This window comes from Netta rufina (assembly GCF_964035555.1).
Source record: "Netta rufina genome assembly, chromosome: 3".
Classification (NCBI taxonomy): Eukaryota; Metazoa; Chordata; class Aves; order Anseriformes; family Anatidae; genus Netta; species Netta rufina.
Genome location: NC_140125.1, coordinates 59,890,906 through 59,912,165, shown reverse-complemented (window position 1 = coordinate 59,912,165; position 21,260 = coordinate 59,890,906). Strand labels below are relative to the sequence as shown.

At 47.1% G+C, this 21,260-nt stretch overlaps 1 protein-coding gene across 1 annotated transcript in view; it reads right to left on the bottom strand.

Moving 5' to 3' along the window:
• NHSL1 (NHS like 1) overlaps window positions 1–21,260 on the bottom strand; it is a gene marked incomplete at both ends in the record, with an annotated part of 164,087 nt that overhangs the window by 46,105 nt on the left and 96,722 nt on the right. Inside the window, one exon of the mRNA XM_084283623.1 lies at window positions 993–1,145. Within this exon, the coding sequence (XP_084139749.1) occupies window positions 993–1,145 (153 nt within the window). The remainder of the gene's footprint in view (window positions 1–992; window positions 1,146–21,260) is intronic.

The following is a 21,260-nucleotide window of genomic DNA, read 5'->3' as shown; positions in this document are numbered from 1 at the left end:
AAGACTACCCTATTAAATGATAACGAAAGGCATCTAGTAAGAGATAGTGAAGATCAATTAACTGGAGAAACAGCAAGAGAAATAAAACATGACAGCCAAACACTTCTCCACTCAAGACATATAAAATGAAGTTTTCTGCATGTTTAAAAAGCAGAAATATAGTATTAAACTAACAAAAATATACCACTCTTTTAAATCAAGTTAACTCTGTGAGGTATCAAGTGCCTGTGGTTCCTGATGAAACAAACAGGGACTCAAAATAAGCTGGCCCTTTGCAAAATAGCCAATGTAAAGAAAACCCCGTTAACGATTTCCAGAACACGGACAATACACTGTAATTTCAAGCTCTTTTGGCCCAGAAAGAGCTGTTTCACAGTCCTCTCTGCTTGCTGCCTGCCCACTGCACTAACACAAATCAATGCATGCCACACTGGTGCGTATGGCATGAATACTAACAGCAGAAACTGGTCCTCAGAATAACTCTGCACCCTTCTGCAAGAAAGCTGTTATACTACTGAAAAAGTCCTTGTGAGTCCTCTGTTCGCCATTTCTTTTCCCTCAACACCTTTTCCAACGTTTCACAAAGATGCACATTCCCAGAAATGACACTGTACAGCAACAAAAAGAGTCGCTGAATGACATACCTCTGATTTGGTTCTTAAACTAACACATAAATGGAATAATTCAGGACTTACTGAAATGGAAGGCACTGTTTTTGAAGCGCTCCAAAGACTAAATGGGAACGGCCAAAACCCACCAGGTTTTCTATTTTTCCACTCTAGAGTGCTCTGCCAGGTAACAGACTTCCTTGTTTCTCAATAGCAGAAGTATTTTCCCTTTATCTCTAGTGGTAAACCCCACTCAGTGTTCCACATGTGCTGTAGCCAAACCAAACAAGTTTCTTCTGACTCCTACAACTTGGACTGCAAAGACTGTTGCAAAAACCACCATAGCTTTAGGATATGTTAGCGCCTGTAGTAGCAGCATCTTACCTCTCAGTACTGACTTGAGGTTCAGCTTGGCTTGTCGGTGCAGGTCCTCCACACAAGGTGGTCTTGAGGAAGGCAGGAACACATTTTCCTGCTGGTGCCACGGAGCAGTGTAATGGACAGTCCATCTGCTCTCTTCATCTAAGTTGGAAACAGCTGCAGAGAGAGACAAAAAGAAAGAAACTAAATGCTACTGTAGGTAGCTGCAGCACGTAACCCCATACGTCAGTTTGCCATGCATCCTCTTGAAACCAAAACGATTGTTTTCATAGAATCATAGGATTGTTTTTTACTACAAACAGATTGCTTTTCACCATAAGCTTAGGTCCACTATAGTTTACAGTCCAAATGCTGTCTAGAACCTCGCTTCCATGATAGTTTAAAAGCCCTCCTCCCATTTCTAATCTAAATGCATTCTCCTGCGATGTGCAGGAAATACCTTTCTATCCTCCTGTGTTTATATTTGCTGATGAATTTATTGTGAACTTGGAACTGTTTGCTCCCTCTAGCTCCCAGTCTCGGCAGATTAAATCAGTTTTTCTGTCCCCTGACCCTGCCAGGAGCTTCCCCTTGCTCAAGGGTGACCCTGAGAATGTGACAGTCATCGTGAGAGATTACGACAGGTTCATTTGTACTGTGAAATAACCTTCTCTGACCTCACACACATACAAACCAGGAACCAAAATTCAGCTAAAGCCAACAAATCAGCTACTTCACATTTCCACGAGTGGAAAGCAGGTTTGGACAGCAGTAACTCAATGGGGAAATACTCCTTGGAGCAGGAGAGCACTAAAGAGGGGTTGCATTGGCCACATCTTCCCTGCCAGTATGCACATGAAAGTAACGTGCTGACGCTGCTCAAGTTCAAAGTTCCCTGCAGACAGTCAGTAATGAATCAGCCAAAGCACATAAGTCTAAGATTTGTTTATCATTTATGCTTCCCGAGAGACAGCCATTACCTTTCGTTTAGAGTTTATCATCAATAAAAACTTTTACAGTTGAATGGCCACGTCCCTCCGCCCCACAATAAACAGGAAAAGGGCAGTTGGGGGTCATATTTTATGATCCCCCAGGCAGCGTTTGGCTTGCGGCCAGCAAGCTGCGTATCCTTGCTCAGCTCTCCAAAGCAGCAAAAAAAAAAAAAAAGAGAGAGAAAAAAAAGCCACTACAGCTGTGCCGCCTCCCAGGCACCTGTTTTGCTGGGTCGGCTCCATTGCACTGCCCTTGCTACCAGCTCTGCATCTTCCCTTGCTTCCACACCGCAGGTGGATGTGCGCGGCTCGCTGCCCGCAGCATCCTTGCCGAAGTTTGTGCCGTGCCTCTGGGGTAGCAGAGGAGGTGCGTCAGGAAGCAACGCCAAGGCAACAGCCACCTGGAAAAGGGCTCTTCCCCTAACACCACAGCCCATCTGCTGGGATCGGTTCAGAGGAAATAATCTGTACTCACATCAAAGAACATAAAGTTGTGAGGCTTAAGGCATACCTACGACATAGTGCTCAATGCCTGTGTTAAAGGGTCTTGGGGGTGGAGGGAGGTTCTCAGATAAATTTCCTCACTTGTTTTCAGGGACCTCAGAGAAGCTTTCTGATGACTGCCAATCGCTCTCCTCACCTTCAGGACGCCTTGGTCCCACACCCCGTCCCCTCGCTGCAGTAAGGGACGGCCACAGCCGGTCTGTGCCTGCTCTCGCTAACCAGAGGCAAACCAATCCCAATTACAACCCGGAGCTGGCAGGTGGATGCCACCGCACCCGCAGACGGGCAGAGGAGGTGGCAGTGGCACAGCAGCCCATGGCAGCCGTCCCAGGCCATTTCCTCACATCCTCAACGGAGCGGCAGCAGTGGCCGCAGGGCAGCGCGAAAGCCTGAGCTGTGCTCCCCTGCCGGGCTCCTTCCCCGAAGGGCAGCAAGCACGCACGGCTACTTACTCTTTCTCTTCTTGAAAAGTTTCACGAGAGATGTAAGCTTTTTGTTGATGAAAACCACCATTTTCAAGGCGTTCGGCGGCGATACTGGAGTTTAAATCCCATAAAAAGTCGGAGGTGCCGAAAGGTGACCACTTCTCAGCCTGGTCCTGCTCAGCCCCCGTGCTCCAAGTTTCTCTCCTCCAGCCTTCTCCCTTTTACTCCCCTTCAGCCACAGCTTTACACCTCCCCGCTGGTGCACAAACCCACTGACAAGCCCTTCGCCCGAATTTCTCCCCCTCGGATGCAATCCAGCGGGCTGAAGACCTCCAGCCTCAACACACAAAACGTGGGGAGGAAAAGATAAAAATAAAAAGCAACCAATTAACCCCTAATTGCCATCCACGCTGCCCCAGGCCCACGGCTCCCTGCCTGACGGCACACTGTGTCTGCCTGACCCTGCCACCTCCAGCAAGGGCCAAGCCCAGCTCTCTGCTCACCACAGCCCCAGTGGGGCGGGGAGGGGAAGGGAAGGGAGAAAAAGGGAGGGGAAAGGAGAGGAGGGGAAGGGCAGCCGCTCCCTCGGCCCCGCAGTGTCTCCCCCTCCAGACACGCTGCCCCCCCCCCCCCCGGCCCCAGGCAATCGCAGGGACTGCAGCAGCCCGGTCATTTCACATATTGGATTTCATTCAGCAGCGCTCCCAATTTATTCTTATTAGCGTCAGCCTGGACCAGATACATGGAAAACAAAATCAAGTTATTTCTGCCTAATGGAAGACCTGTTATTCGTCAAATGAAGCTCGTGCACGGAGGTGAAACAGCCCAACTTTTTGCCGTGCACGTTCTATCCCCACGCCCTAAAAAATAAATAAGTATCAAGGTCCACAGCCGTCCTTCCTAGGAAGGAACTGCGGTTTTGCAGCAGTTAAAGGGAAAATGCTAAGCAGCGAGTCAATGTGCTCAGCAGGGCATGCCCTTCACACTGTTAAGACTCAAGAAGCAAGCCCTGCCTCACAAAGCAAGCTTAGGAAACTGCCTCGGGTTAACAATGCGAAGGATTTTTTTCCTCAGGAAAAAGAAAAATGCCAGCAGCGGGGGTCTCAGCCTGACCCCAAAGCTGCAGCAGGACCTGGCCTCTGCACCGTAAAAAGCAGATGCTCCAAAGGAACTTCGCTCCAAACTTCACCACGCCGCCAAGACGCAGTGCCACACAAAGGGCACAATCAAAGTGCCCCCATCAGTGTCTGAATGCACTGCTACTGGTGTTTGATCAGTATTTTCCAGCTCCTCAGAACTGGCAATCACATCATGGGTTGGATACCAAGAGTGCCAGGACTTCCCTGCAGCTGCTGAGAGCCCTCCTGATGGGCTCACCTGTGCCAAAGGGACAGAAGACCCCCACGCCATGGCAGCGTGGTGGGGAAGGCACCTCTGCTTCTGCACTGATCCCCATCATGCACCTTACACAAAAAATGACCCCAACGTCAAGACTCTGGCAACAAGGTGACTGCTCATTGATATATCACCCTGTTTCACACAGCGAAGACTTTAAATTGTCACCTTCGGACTTGTAGGCCTCATCCTAAAGAAAGCAGGTACTGCCATTCAGGAGGAACCTGCTTTGGACATTGCAGCAGAAATTATAAGCTAACTTTCAGGTGACAGTTTAAATGGCATCTTCTAACATAAAACTCTGAGCCAGGAACTCGTTTTTTAGTGTGGTGTTGATCTTTTTTAGCGTGTAGGAAGTGCTTTTGCAAGTGGGAGGAGAAACTACTGTGTATTTGCACAGGAGAAGGTGACGCTTTCAAGCTTGGCCATAGACACAGATTGATCCTGAGGCCTCTCGGGCATCTCACGGTGGTTCAGAACCTGCAGGCAGCAGATGCCATCCCCTTTTCAGGATCAGGTCTCATCCTTGGTGTTCTGCCGTCTTCCTGGGTACTTCGGACAGCTTGGGAAACTCCTCCCTTTTTCAATCTCCTCCCTTTTTCACCGTGGGCTGTGGAAGTGTCCCAAGTCCAGGGTTGCTCTTTGTTACTGGATCCTCCCCCAGCCCGAAGCATTTCTCCTTCCTGAAAACAAGCACTTGATGGCTGTCCTCAAGCATGGAGGCACAGCTATTCAAAACCAGTAACAAACAATCCATAAAATATGGCTGCGTTTCAGCCTCCCTTTGCCTTCCCTGTGGTCATGCTGATAAGGTGGCCAAGCATCAAAAATCAGTGCCACGGGGGATGCCTCAAGGAGCATGTGTCTGCATTGCTCAGAGTCTGCAGTGGGTCAGCATTAACCCCAAACTCATCTTCACTGGAGACAAACCCAGTGGTTTCCATGAAATTCAGCATGTTGTCTCAACCTGTTTTTTATACAACACTTTGCAAGGCACAAAAACTGTCAGCACAACTGGCTCTGGTGATAGCTCCCCTAGGGCTGAAAGCATGAAGGAAGTGTGCTTCTCTATATGTGGTCTTTTTCCACATTGGGAAGAGAAGAAAAAGATGGGACAGTTTGAGAAAACTCATGTTGTACTCACTACCCAAACAGACAAAGGCCTTTTACCCTCCAACTTTGCCAGTCCAGCGGTCAACGCCCACATCCCCCAAAACAGCACCACCAACACACTAAAAACTATCACTTTATGAGCCTGGCTGGCAGCAGGCTGGGGTGGCCCTGCTCCGTGGCACACTTGCGAGTTCACCTTGGAGGAGTTAATATTAACCCGCTGCCTCAGCTCCCACATCCTCGGAAACGGGGATGACGCTGATTTGCCACCTCACACGGATACTGCCACGAGCAATAAAGAAAATGAGTAAATTAAGTGAATAAAAGAATAAAATGAATAAAGAAGTTTTTCCACCTATTTTCATGCAGGAGGGATGAGCCCAACACACATACCAACTTCATGGCATTAAACCACTAGCAGATGTATCTGCCTTGAAAACTAAACTTTAAGTGGTAAGCCCTAGAGATTTTATTTAGACAATGGAAAAATCCTCCATTAAACAGCTGCATAACAGCACTGTTACTGTTTTAAGAGAGGAAAAAAAGAGAAAATGTGTAACTGAACCAGGAACTGCACGTCAAGAGCTCTTCCAGAGAGCCTCGATGCAATAACCAAAAGGGAAAGTTAAAACGCTGGAAAGCAGATGGAATCAGCACCATGAATCAATGCGTTTGCTTTTTACCGATCTCAGTCACTCGCTTGAAATAAAATTTCAAATCAAAATCAGCTCACGTGAGGCTACAGAGGAAGAAGCCTTTGGCAAGGCCGTTGTATTTTTAAGGCCATGCTGCCTGAAAAAATGTACCTGTACTTCTACTGGGGACTTCTGTCATTAGGAAAACTAACACGAAGCACCTGCAATAAGAAACACCGAATGTAGCTGTGTTCAGGCTTTATTGCTGCTCTGGCCACCTTCACCCATGCCTCCAAGCACTTGCTGGTGTTTAAATGGATTCAAACCCAGCCCTGCAGACGACAGGAATTAATAATTTATGATTGCAAGGGCTTTTTTTTCCTCCTTTCAGAGCCGATCTCGTCTGGCCATCTCCTGGCATTTTTCAGGAGAACAAAAGTGCTCCCCCCACAAAGGCCACCCGTCCCAAGCGGCGAGGCACTCAGCTGCCCTCCGCTCTCCAAGCGAGGCCACTCACAAAGGCCTCTTTCAAGGCACCCTCGGCCTGGGTGAAGCACGATACTTCCCCAGCTACCAGGCAATCGCAATTCATTAGACCTGCGATCAAGATGAAGAGGAGAATGCACGGGGGAGAGGGAACAAAGGACGAGAAGTATTTTATCCCAAAGCCACCACAAAAGAAAAGAGGGACCCCCGGCCCAGTGAACTCATGGGGAAGCACCAAGCCTGGCTCCACGCAGGCAATTACCGGGCAGGTATTGCCTTAAAGAGAGTCCCTTCATTTATTCATCCCACGAGGGATTACAGCTCCAGGCTCTGGCCAGGGGGCTGCCTGGCGGGGGAAGAGAGGGGAAGATGAGAGGGAAAAGCAGCAGCAGCACAACCTAAGCCAGAGAGGACAGAAAGGCAGCAGGCGGATTGATCTGATGATCCTATTTAGGTCACAGCACAATAAAGCTAATTCATTCCTTTTGCAATTCAAAACATCTTGCCACAGATCCTCTATCATGCAAACGCATCACCAGAGAGAATAGGGAGAATTTCCAGCTGCATGCAGACAAAGCAGCAGCTCTGCTCAGGTAGAGCATCTCCTGACACACTGTGTCTGCAGACAGAGCAGATAACGTTTAGTGGATGTGCAGTTGTGTTGAATGTCTTTGTTTTAAATTGCAGGACACAAGCCTGTGGCCATTCCTGGACTAAGGCAAACTCAGCTTCCAGACGAATCCTTAGCTCTAGCTCTCCCCATAGGAAGACCCTTTTAACATTCCACCAGGAAACATTGGGATTTTAAATTCCAAATCCACTGTGCTACGGCTTATCCTGAAGAACTGATCAAAAGTGGCTGCAGCAAATCTTTGCATCATCTTACTTTTATTTGCCCTAAAAATGCACCATGGCAAAGATAGTCCTCTTCTGTCTTAGGGATGGGGGGGAAAAAAAAACAACACAACGTGAGCAAGTTTGCTTAACTTTTCACATTTATTCATTCTGTGGGACTCAGAGTGAAACCAACAAAACCAGACTGCAAACCCACCCCTGCTGGACTTCTGTCCCACACTGTCTCCTTGTCAGGTCTGTAATTCCGTCTTTGGCAGCTGTGCACTTGTGGATCCCCACTAATATCCAACAGACATCTTAAATTAATCTCAGTCTGCATTCTCTTTAGGGGTGTCCTAAAGCCCGCTCATTTCACTTATTTAAAGGTCATAGAAAGAATTCTTGCAGCATATCTCAGCCTCCCCTCCCAACACTGCTCTTTGGGAGGCTTTTAGTTATATATGGATTATCCTGGTACAAGGAGTTAGCACGAAGAGCTAGCAAATTCTTTTTTTTCTCTCTCTTTTTTTTTTTTCTTTTCTAAAGTTCCAAGACACTTTCTCTCAAAATTTGGCTGGTATGTCCTGTAGTTTGCTGAGAACTTTGCAATCTGTAAATTAAAAAAAATAAAATCCTTGAAAACTACCAGCCTTCTGACAGTTCTGTACCTGTTAATGCAAAAATCAAACAATGCTCACTGTCTGGCATAGCAGGTTGAAAGCAAGTTTTGTTTCTTAGTTAGGAACTTTCAGTTTACTTCCCCAAAGTGAGTAAAAGCTAAGGTTCACAAACAATAAATGGATTTCAGCAGTTATGACATTTGGCATTTTCCCTAAAGCCCTAAGAATTGACAAAATCTGAACAGCTGGGCATGTTCTAATTAAATAGTGGCACAAACTACCTTGAAAGACTATATTCTCCAACCAAAGGCAGGCATCGAGCCCACGCAACAGTCACCTAATCATTGTGTTGTTGCAGGACTCGGTGATCTGTTTCAAGCTGCTAAGCACACAGCTGAGCCAGCACCTATACCACAGCATCTCCAGACAATGTCTTCGGCTGCTCATGTACATGTTGATGTCAGACACAATCAAATACCAATAGATTTTGAAAACAAATTTCAAAATGACCTTTTTGTAGTCTGCATCTTGTAATTAGACACTCTCAATAAAGCCTTGATAGTGAAAGGATAGCCTCATAAACTCATACTGCTAATTGGTTGAACTTTCGAAATTTATAATGTGGATAACTTAATTTTTTATTGCCACCTGTTTGATTAAAAGAGTCGCAGATGCAAACGTCTTTGTTATTAATCATACCCAGTCAAGCAAACCTCACTCCATGCTGTGTTCAGTCAATATTAACAGCCGTACAGCTGCATTTCATTTGATCACCAGACAAATGCATCTACTGGTTTACATGATGCCACTGTGAAAAAGGTGTCTTACCACCAAACATCTTCAAGAAGGGCCTGTGAGCACACCAACTATCAAGATTTTTAATTATCAGTAAATAAAAAGGAGGGGGCATTAAGCAAATACAGGCATCACCATCTACTTCATCAAAAGGCAATCCACAGAAAGATGAAAAATGGAAATTCTCTCTTCTCCTGAATTAGTTCTGCTATTTCTGCCTTCATTTCCTGCCAGAAAGGGAAAGAAGCACCCTATTATTTTTTTTTCCTCCAGAATCCTTACTGTAGATCCCTACAGTTTTTCTTGTTTTAGAGAAACTGGTTATTCCCTGCTTTGACTGGAGAACATCAGAAAAACTGAACAAACAGTAAAGCTTTAACATCAAGGGGTGTAACATACACTACTCAAAAATGAAAAAATCCATTTTAATTGCTAAAACATCTTTTTTTGCTATCTCCAGTTTCCCTTCTTAGCACAAAACATAAATTACACATAAGGCATTGGAGGGGAAGAGTATAAGTACAAAACTCAAGGCCACTAATGGTAGCTGTAGAAATGCTTCTGCCAATACTTTGTGTCTGAAAACCTTAGAGGAAGTCCAGAGACAGCATCATAACTACCAAATTTCAGACCAACACTGCTTACACTAAAGCTACCAAGTTATTTTTGAAAGATCTTCTAAATGTGTCATCTTGCCAGTATGAGACTCACCACAACCCTGCAACTTCCAAGATTTGATCAGAGACACTGCAAACAAATACATTGAAAAATACATGAAGTCTAAAACAAAATTGTGACCAGAAATACAATGGGTTTTCCAGCCTAGGCAATAACCTTGCGACAATCAACTGTCTTGCCCAGCTCTGCCATTCTTAAAACATACCAACATCTGTCACTAAGAGGACAGTGAGAAGGCAGAAATACCAGTAGTTTACTACTACTAAGCAAACAACTATAATAAATCCCTGGCATTTCAAGATAGTTGATAAATCATCCATGCTTACCAGTGGCTGCATTTTATAACTATACACAATGATCCCAATTCAACTTTGGGTTACAAATTTGTCCAGGTGTGACAGTTAATTACTTACAGCTTTGACAATTACAGAATTGGACCTGCACAGCATTTTGCATCACAGATTATGGAGGAAAGAAGGGAAGCATGGCTTTAAACATAGCTTGGAAGAAAGAGCCAGGTGAGAAACCTTTGAGAGATGCTTCCCATAGGCTCCAGGGCAGGTCTGACCCCTGGAGGGGAATATTTGATGTGAATGTAAAGGAGGAGGGGGGAGATCAATAACACAGTCAATGTGAATAAAGTTTACACCCTTGGGAAAATGAATCAATAAAACCACAGCTGTATTTTCCCAAAATTATTCTGCAGAATGTATTATGCATGAGGAGCCTCTTCCTCACTCCCATCCCTCTGGATAATGATAAAACCAGTTTTAGTCTTTCACATCTTTTAAGGACGCTGCAGTACAGCACTAAACAAACTTCAGTCCCAGTTTGATTTAGACAGACAGAAGCGCTGCCTAGCAAGATCTCTACTTTGCCACCATGCCAGAAATCAGCTAAACTAACGCACACCAAAACTCAATTTACATTTCTGTTTTTAAACCACAGCTGGTTTGTGTAAAATAGTTCCAGCTACAGCTGTTAAACATCTCTGAGGCAGCCCACGGTGTATAATATTCTGTAAAAAGCACACACCCTACTCCAGGAATGAAGACATTCAGACACTGTGTTCATATAAGCCCTGGAAATACTTCTTGTTATGTCAGGGCAACCAGCATCCCGCTCCTCTTCTGATGAGGAAAACCCTAAGAGGACAAGGCAGCACCACAAACGGGAAAACACTTGCACTCACCTTCAGCTGCTGGACATAAAGGGGTGCTTTTTTCCCTGACGCCATGAATTATTTACCCTGACATCGCTGCCACCATCTGCTGAAGAGCAGCGTGCTGCCCCTGCTCTGGCCGTGCTACCACGTTCCCGGCAGGCGCTGGACAAACAAAAGGCCGGCCGGGCTTGCTGAAAGCTGCTGCTGGAAAAAGCCACGAGGGATCGTTCAGCTGGGAGGGGTGGTCAACCTTCTTTGGAGACGCTACCCAGCTGCAAGTTTAATGAGGAGCAGATCACACAGGTGCAGAAAAACGCTTTTATGAAACTCTGTCCATGCTTTTGGGCAATGGCAAGCGTACGCAGGGAGGAGCATGACATTTTTTAATTTACAAGCAGGGAAGGGCCTCCACAGCCCTTTGTGTTGAACTTCCCTGTTCTGAAAGCCCTTGTTGAAACGTCCAAGGACAGCTGACAAACAAATGAGAGCACTAAAGCCAAGGAGGAAGACAAGTTATACTGCAGTCATCGTGGCTCAGACCAGAAATCAGATGAACAGGGGAACAAGACTCTCAGGATGAGCAGCGTGTGGCCACCACAGTACCTACCAATTTTTCACCCTTCTCTGCAATTCAGTCTCCAGCGACACCTGCTCTTATTCCTCTGAAGGGATCAGGATCTAGCGAGCAACCTAGGTTGCTGGTATATTGAAAACCAGTTTCCAAACAAAAGAGAGGAGCTGCAGCCTAAGAGCTTTGGAGAATTCTGCCTTTAAATGAGTAACGCTCAGCTCTCCGCATGCCTGCGCGTGCACAGGAGACATGCGGAGGCTGATTAAGTGCCGCTCGGCTGTGGCTGCCCAACTGGCATCATGGGGCTTCCTATTTATTCCCTGCCAGTGACTCCAGGTCAGAACCGGTCAGCTCACAAGTGAGATGCTGTGTGTGTATCTGCTGTAACCGCGGGCAAACCTCACTTCAAGCTGTGTTTTTCCAATCATGCATCATCCCCACAACCCAGGTCCCGTTGCGGTATATTACGACATTGACTGAGATGTAATTGTGATGAGCCACTTAAAGCGTTTTTCTGATGAAAAAAAAATCACCACCACAACCCCTCTGCCCCAGTTTCTGTGTAGGCCTAAGAATATCACCTTTGTTTGGTACCACATATGCTTTGAATAGGTCTGATCCAGTCTACTTTTCAATTGCTTGTTACTAATTTGTTAACTGTGCAATCTTTGCGCCTCCTTTTGTGTTTCCCAATAGAGTTTGAATACTCTTTTTTTTTTTTTTTGCAGTGTGTAAATCAAACCAACCGATGCCCCTCCCTTTTTTAAAAAATGATCATGCTCTCCCAGTTCCAACTCTTCCGAGAGATTTAGGAAATGCAAGCAAAATGCCATCTGTTGGCAATGAGGTGGGACTAAGCATTTCGCGTGGAAATACTCATTTTTGGAAACCTAAGCAGACACATTTAATCAGCCAGTCATCTCGAGCATATTTCAGGTCCAGTCCTGTGCCTTCACATAATGAGATGTACTGATATTTGATCTGCCCATAGCTTCCTTTCTATGAGATAAACTGCCCTTGGTTCTTTCTCCCACCAAACCTGATGCCCCCACATCAGCTTGAAAGTACCAGAATGGGGCTTTGCAAGCCTTCCTCGAGAGATGTGAAGAGGAGGAGAGGGCAAATACACCAAAAGCCAACCTTGGTGGGGCTTGTCTGGATTTGTTTTAGGAAGCATCCTTAGCACACACCATATCACTTCTCCATGTTTGCATGTGCATGGGTCAGAAGAAGAGGACATGCAGGTGCGGAGGCCCAGCTTGCCACTGGGGAATGCGCAGAGCAGCAGATGCCATGAATGACAAACCTCAATTCACAGCGAAAACATAGGCAAACTACACCAAAGACAAACTGCAAGTAAGCTGCAAAGGAGAAACATAGGGTTAAAAGAAAGCCAGCATCCTCTATGACAAAGAGTGGAATGAAACCGAAGCTGACCACTTCATGTTATTCGCTATTATAAGAGCACTCTAAAACAAACCAGCGCTGGAGTGACAACAACAAGGGCACATCGCCCTTCTCTGTTCCACTGTACTATGCAAACTTTGCAACCGAAATAAGAATAGTTGCCATGGTGAAAAGGGCAAGGCGAAGGAGAGGCTGCTGCTGCACGCGGAGACTGCCACCTACAGCGCCGCAGCCTCGCTGGCTGCCGCGTCGGCGTCCACCAGACCGTGCTAATTGCAGTCTGGGGGTGACGGCGAGAAGTCACCACTCGTGTACTCCTAACCTACATTTCCTGCCTGAGAGAACCACCAAGCATCCTCTGCCAGTGGCTGCTGGATTCAGGCAGCACCGTAAAAAAGTAGAGGGCAGCTTTCTGAAGCCTCACTTGCAGGAAGAACAACACCAACATCCTAAAACACAATCCAGTACTGCAAACCAGCAGCAACCAGCTCACTGTTTGCTTTTTGTTGTGGGTATTTTGCACAAGCTAACCCTATAGCTTCAAAGTTTCAATATTTTACTGCATCTCAGCTAGAGAGTAAACACTGCCGTAGGAAGCCCAATTCAGCTCAAGGCTTAACACAACTAGAGAAAGAGCCTACAAGTTTGCAGCAAAATCAAATCAAGTACAAAAATCAACAAGTTTTGTGCTTCTTTTGGCTCCTCCAGCATTGCTCCCATGGCAAACTGCTCCCAGCAGAGAGGGTGCTTCCATCGGTACAGACGCAGACAAAGGCAGACAGCCACGTGCCAACAAGCCTGGCTTCGGCAAATTACCAAACAAATTCACCACCAACTTGCAGAGAGTGCTTTCCTGAGCACACAGTCATCATTCAAGGCACAATCCTTTCCACTCAGATGTAAATATAATAATTTAACAAGGGGGGGGAAATACAAATTTATTCTAAAACTGGGATCCCAGCCGCTAACACCATGCACCCTGTCATTCTGGGGTTTGTTCTCTGAAGATCCCACTCAGTTCATTTTCTCTTCTCCACCACTAAGTAGCCTTCGCTCCATTCCTCCATCTCCCATATGGTTAACATGAATGTGGCAATTAATATGCAATTAATAAAATGGTGCGATCAACTGCTTTTGTTCCCAGAAGCAGCTGGTCTGCATGTTACAGCGTAATTAGACAAATTAAGACGTACCGCTTTTGTCTGCCGATGAACTGACAGCACGGCTCATGCTTAAATGTCACTAAGCCTATTGGCATTTAGGATTATTTTAAACACGTCTTTTTTTATTAACACTGGAAGGTATCAGTGAGCCAGATTTATACGTTGCCGGCTGCAACGACAGCAAGGTGCAAGTTTGCTTGACCTCCCAATGTTTGCACAAGCCCACCAAGGGTTAACAGCAGAAGTGAGCTATTCCAGAGAGCGAGCGTGCTTCTCCTTGAGCAGCACAGAGCCGGTGGCTCTGCATCAGGGACAAAGGCAGATCTGATCTGTAGCTGTGCCCAGGCAGAGGCTTGCAGATCTTGAAGCCACCTGCAAAGGATGAAGCAGCGTGCACGATTTTCCATTTGCCATCAGATTAGGTTAGGGAAAGGAGAGAAGAAAAATCTTCTGTGATCTACGAGACTTCACACCGCTTCCTTCGGGAGGCGTTCGTCTGGGCTCTGCAGGAGGAGAGGCGGAGGAGAAGAAGTCTTTGATGATTTTTGTATGTAGGAACAGTTAACAAGACAAGCAACCAGGAGGATTTCTGCTGCAGGAGCACTGCAAATGAGCCCAACGGTACAAAAGCCCCTTACCACCATAGGACATGTGCAGGCACACAGCCATCCTCGGCAGCTAGGAGCGGATGCACGGAAGGCACTGATCTGCAGAGTCCTGAAAAATAGGCTCCAGAAGGGACGATAGGAGTATCTGCCTCGTTAATCGGAGAATTTGCTTTTCTGCTCCTCTGGCACAAGAAAATGCACTTCAGCTATAAAGCCTGGCTACCTTTTATCACTTCATCTCACAGTGCTGGCCTGTTGGGGAAGAGGCAATAAGAAGCAAGGCACAGCAAAATGGATTTTGATAACACTACCATCATCCATTTCTGATTGCTAGTGTGACTCCATTAGCCAGGCCGATAAAGGCATCCCCTGAAACGCTTGTGTCATTTCTGTGGCATTTAACATCGTCCTTGTCAGGTTTCAGCTTTAATCTGCTTTAAGCCTAATTTTCTTAAAACACTCAAAACTAATTATTACCTACAGTGCACCAGAAAGAGCAACTTCCAGTAAGACACCGTCCCCACCATCCAGGAACTTTAATCAGACGAAGCACCGAGGAGCCTTTCCATTCTGTTTTTCATCATCCTCAAGCACCAGCTTTCAAGTCTCACCTGTTTCACACCTGGGTTGGCACTTACGCTGCTCCTCCTCCTTAATCACAGCAGATGCTCACTGCTAAAATTGCTAAAGACACTGCAGAAAAGCTGTCTTGGAGCTCCCCGATTTTTTTCAGATTCCTCCAGGCACACTTGAGGGATGATACCGAGCTCCCTATCAAAGCCTCCCCGCCTCTTCCTTGCGCTCCTCAGAGCCACACACGGTTTCTTGTTTGGTCACATGCGAATAGGAAGGCATAAAAAACATCCATCACCAGCACCATGCTGCAATGCGAACACAAATCCCGGCGTTTGGACCTGGCAGCACACAGCAAGGCTAGCAGCGTGTTTTCTTTCAGCGAGGCAACACACCAGGGCCTTCGTACTCATGCTGCTCATTCACTTCTCACAGTGTTTTATGGCATCCCAGCAGTAACCAGTGTTCAGCATTTGGGCCCCCAGCACAAGAAGGACATGGACCTGTTAGAACAAGTCCAGAGGAGGGCCACGGGGATGATCAGAGTGCTGGAGCACCTCTCCTGCAAAGACAGGCTGAGAGTTGGGGTTGTTCAGCCTGGAGAAGAAAAGGCTCCAGGAAGGCCTTACAGTGGCCTGCCAGTGCCCAGAGGAGGCCTACAGGAAAGCTGGGGAGGGACTCTGTCAGGGGGTGTGGTGACAGGGCAAGGAGAAATGGCTTTAACCTAAAAGAGGGTAGGTTTAGATTAGACATCAAGAAGAAATTCTTCACTGTGAGGGCGGTGAGGCCCTGGCACAGGCTGCCCAGAGAAGCTGTGGATGCCCCATCCCTGGAGGTGTTCAAGGCCAGGCTGGATGGGGCTTTGGGCAACCTGGTCTGGTGGGAGGTGTCCCTGCCCATGGCAGGGGATTGGAATGAGATGGTCTTTGAGGTCCCTTCCAACCCAAACCATTCTGTGATTCTGTCATTTTCCAAGTTCATCCCTGCTCCTCCTGCCCTCCCTGCACACATCCACAGCACTCTCGTGCCTCTCCAAAGGGCTTATGAGCTGCATCTCAACAGCTTAATTAGGCACAGGAGACCAAGACCAGGTGCCTGGCCAGGACATGACCAACCCAGAGGCAGGGAGGTTTGCTCTGTACGGCTCACGCAGGGAACCTGCAGCAAGACAAGTCAGAAATGCAACACGCGTACTGTGACACTGAGAAAGGTTGTCATTTATCCAAGACCTGAAGTAATTTTATACAAATGGACGAGTTCCTTTGCTTTGCAAGGCATTGATGGCTTTTTTGGCCAAATGAATAAAAATTCCAAGAAACAAACAGGCATTGGATAAGCCCTTGTTAAGAACACTGACAGAAAAGCAGGATTATTATTTTTTTTTAAAGCATGCAATACAAATTATATTCATGTTGCTTTTTGTCCCCAAAACAAACCCGTCTTGTTTGTGCTGTCTGTGTCAGCTGTTACGGTACAAGCTCGGTGCCCCAGCTAAAGCCGGGCGCTGGGCTGGGCAGCCCCTTGCATCGGGCTTTGTGAGCAGTCACCACGGCCATTCAGCGGCAGAGACTGAGCCCTTCTGTCACTTACACCACCGAAGGCCACAAAGGCTTGCTCAGTGCTCTGCAAGGCCCGGCTCTGGGAGGGATGCAAAGCGATGCAGTCTTTGTTTCGCGCTGCTAAATGAGAAGGCAAAGTTCATTCTTTGCCTCACAAGCCACAAGTATTTTGGCATTTTTTTTTCTTTAATTTAACTTCTTTTAATTGGGAAATTTAAATCTCATAGCTTTGGGAACAGAAACCTGGGGAAAAAAAAAAAAGACATTGCAAATAGTGAATAACAAAATGCCTTACTCGGCTCTTTATAGATAGGTTTAGTTATTATTCTTTCAAATTCTATACGTTTTTCACAAAACACACATCATGCAGAAAGGTCTCGGCTTTGCAGTTAAGGCAGAGCTGTTGTCCTTAGAAAGGGCAATGAATGAGAAAGAATAGAGCATTCTTTCATGAGCTACTGGGCAACAAAACATGGAGAAAAAGTCCCAATAACTGAAGCTACTGTTTAACAAACATTCGAAGTAACCCAGTACCGCAATTGGCTCCCTCCCATGTCTGCGAAAGAAGGGGAAAACCTCCAAAATCCTTACCAAAACAGCTCTGGCACAAAAAGCAGAAGGGTGCCATAGTTGAGCTAGGTTAGCAACAGCATACTGCATCTTTAAACTCTGATAAAATTTGATGAAAATTTGCTAAAACACGAAGCAGTGATGCTCACCGCAAGAGGCAGCCGATACTCCCGACAGGAGGAGGTGCCAGTCTCCAACGGCAGCAGTCGCTGCCAACAGACTCTGATGCCAAATTCAGCAGGCATTTAAAACAAAACAACCCTTGGGATTTCTGCCAAGCCCGGTCATCTTAGCACCTCAGCGTGGCTTTGCTGCAGGAAAAGCAGCTACCAGCCATGCACCAGCGCTGGGGCTGGTCAGGAATCATGAATACACACGTGATGGTGACCATCCCTCCGCTGCCCTAATGCTGGTTTTCTTCCAGGTTGGAAGTCTGATACAAGGTGTATTCCTGACCTCCGGCTCTTTTCAGTCACACATCATCTATTTTCAACGAACGTGGCAGTAAAGAGTGGCAGAAGAAAACCATCATGGATGCTGAAACAAGGCCGAGCTGGTAAGGCTCAACCTTCGCTTTGCTGTATCCCTACGTTGACGTTTTTATCACTGTTCCTACAGCTGAAAACAAACCACCAAGCCCTAACCCGGTCACTTGATCGCCACAGCTGCAGCATCACAACCCAAACGCATGCTCGAGTATTTTGCTCCAGGAACACCAGAGGTGACCAGGGACCAGGGGGTTCTGCTGCAGGACCTCGACATCCCTCGGAGAGGAAGCTGGCCCCACATGGGAGCGAGTCCAACAATTTGACTTTATTATGCTTTCAGACAGCAGCAACGCTGCCGAGGGCATTTTCTACTGAGTAAATCAGCACTGTGAAACCTCTCGAAACACAGTTCTCATGGTGCTCGATAAGGACCCCAAAGGGAGGCCTTTATCACCAGAGATAAAGCTGGGCCAATAATCACCTGCTGTGCTCGGCAGTTATCACTTGACCCGGTCCCAGAAAGCACTTCCACGCTGAAACACTTTTGTTCCTTAAAATAAACATTAACAGAGGTTAAAAGCAACACAACTCTCCCTATCTCAAAGAGAAATAGGACCTGTCCAGCAAATAACACTTGTAACGGATGGCTTAATTGCGTTCCCATTCTTCTGTTTCCACGGGGTGCGAAGGGACAAGAAGGAAAGGGAGACAACCAGACCAGCCTGGCCCTATGTGCTGGTACCATGGGCAGAAAAGTTAGGGCAGAAAACAGGGCAACCGATTTTTCCACTCACCATTTAAAGGACTCAGCGTTAAATATGGAAAGTTCAATGGCTTGTAATTCAGACAGAACAAATAAAATCTGCAGGATCGCAGCAGACATCAGTGAAACTCAACGTGAGGGAGCCAGCAATAAACTTGGTCTAAAACATGTAAAAGTTTATCACTGGGGGACAGAAACAGCTTTTAAAAGCTTTAGTAGGTCACAAGTCCCCTGCTGAATTGCTTATATGTGTGCTATGTTACGAATCGACACAATTGCACACATGCACGTGGTTTTTGTAACAGTCAGCAGAACGATACAGAGTTTGTCTCTCTTCGCTAGGGAAATACTGAAGCAACACCAAAAAGATGAATGCACCTGGGCAGGACAAGCAGATGCTCCTGCTGCATATCTGGGATCGAAATCCCACAACTAAGCTGTGTGAAAACTTCCCGGGTTCTGCTTGGCACGGCTACGGCATTGCTCCAGCTGAGGCCTGAAGGAAACTCAGCGGTGCCTTGGACAGACCCAGCTGTTTACACACAAAACCAAGAGTTTCTGTTTCCAAACTTTTTAAACGCAAAGATCACCAGCATATACTTGATGGCTGTTTCTAATACTGCAGTAAAATATTCTCCAGGGCGCTGCTCTGTTCCCCAGGCCTCTCTCCCTACTTGCCTTCTGGGTTTTATACTTCAAACCTCAGGAAGGGGGGATGAGCACCTTTCTGTGCAGAAGAATGGGCTGCAGGGAGCCATCTGCATGCTCTGCCTATGGTCCCTGCTCCCATCTCCGTGCCCCAGAGCACTTGGCTGCCTCTGAGGGCACCAGAACAGCTCTGAACGCCAGCTTCACACCTTCCTGCCAGGACCAAACCAAGCTGCCAGGCGGCAGGAGCTTTAAAATTGCCTCCCCCTGGCCAGCATGGCACCAAGGAGCTGTGTCTTGCCCCCTTAGGCATCACAGGAGCAGCTTCCTGACACCTCCAGGCAGCCCCAGCTCCTCTAGCACTGATGCCACGTGATTGCACATGAAGTGTAATGCAGCCAACAGAACTGCATGTGGTTTCACTGCCTGGGCTAGCATCTTGGGCTGGACGCCGATTTATCAATCACTGGTAACATCTAGGCATTGTCACATCATAAGCATGAGGCTACTGAGGAAAAAAGGAAATCAACACAGTTGCAAACATCATAACGCACTTAAAAAAAAATAAAATCAAAGGAAGAAGGCCTGCTGCAAGATAGCCAGACAGCTGGTCTTTGCAGGAAAAGCTTCCTTTGTCTTGTGAAATTTCCCCCCCATCACCCTTAAATACAGTTTTTGGAGCAGCCATTCCATGAACAGCTGGGTGCCTTTGCTTAGGTGGTCAGAAAAAAAAGGAAGGCAAGCAATACAGCTGAAAACAAAACAGCTGAGCGTTACCATTGTCTATCCTGTGCTCTCTCCTTTCCCCATCTGTATTTGCTAATGAAACTTGAAACTGTACAGATTTGAAAAAGAGACAGTCATCACAATTCAGGAATTCTTTCTGCTCACATTCAGAGGGAACACAACCTTAGACCCAAGGTTATTCAAAAGCAGATTTCTTTCAGAGTAAGTCCTCATCGGCTGCACTAAAGGTCTTTGAACGTTAGACCTTTTTCTTCCTCCTCCCAGCCTTTTCATCCACCGATTATTTCTACGGCTTTCAGTTAGGGCGATGTGTCAACAGCTCCACTCCCCTAAAACAATAATTTAGCTGAAAAGGAGTAGCACTGAACTCAGAGCAAGTGCTCGAGGCCTCCCAAACACAGGCATGTCACATGCACAAAGACACTGCCACACAGTGTTAACTTAGCCCACCGGATGCAGCATTTACAGACGCTCTTCTGAAGTGAAAATACATTCTTTTCATACAAAAATTCTTCCCAATCCCTTCACCCTCCAAAACAGTAAAAGAATATGAATGTTTTATCCATTTGCAAATCCGTTCCTGTTACGTATTCCCTTAATAAACGCGACACTGAACAACCACCAGCTACCGAGGAGGAATTGCTCTCTTACTCGGCCAGAAGTTGTCGTCCTCCTTGCTCAGCACCCGTCTCTGGAGGCGCCCGGGCAGCCTGGCGTGCCCATTGCCCATCCTGCCAGAGTGCAGTGGGATGAGTTCCTCTTCCTCATCATCATCCTCGCAGCCGGGCTGCCACTTGCTCCTGCTGAGGCAGCCGACCATGGGGTCGGCGGGCAGGCAGTGCACATAGGCGATCATTGTCAGCCGCTGCTCTCAAGGATGTCCCCGCTGTCCCCAGTGGCTACTTGGGAGCCGAAGGGAGTGGCCTGCTCATAACCCTTGAGCGGACGCATTCAGGGCGCTGCGAAGGGAAAGATTTTCTCCTCCTGCGCTCAGACAGGCTAAACTACTTGGTTGTGTTGCAAACGGCGCAGAGCCAGAAACCAGCGGCTGCACGGGGCTGCAAAACGGAGGCATCTGCCCCAGCCTCCTCCTGTCCTGCCTCTGCCCAAGCCTGCTGCTCCTCTTAAGCTTTATCCCCGATTATTCAGCACCCCCTGAACTACAGGTAGCAGGGCTGTACGCAGATGGCTGCAGCCAAGGAGCTTATTTAAAGCTCACCGGCTGTAATCGCCGTGACACTGACAGCCAGAGGGCTGCTGCGGGGCAGGGATCTGCCAGCAGCAGGGGCATTTGCATTCCAGGCTGCAAGAGCAGAAAAGATACACGGAATAAAGAAAAAAAAAAAAAAAACAAAACCACAGTGTGGCAATTTCCATGCTTGGGTTTTAGGAAGGACACCCCCTTTCCCAGTCGGAAGCACAGCAATTACCACCAGAGGAAGCAGCAGGTATCTTCCAGGTTAGGCTGCAGCCGGGTTTCTGGTGAGCACAAAGAACCAGCAGTTCCCAGTTCGCACCCAATTAGTACTTCATAAATAAACACATCCCCACAA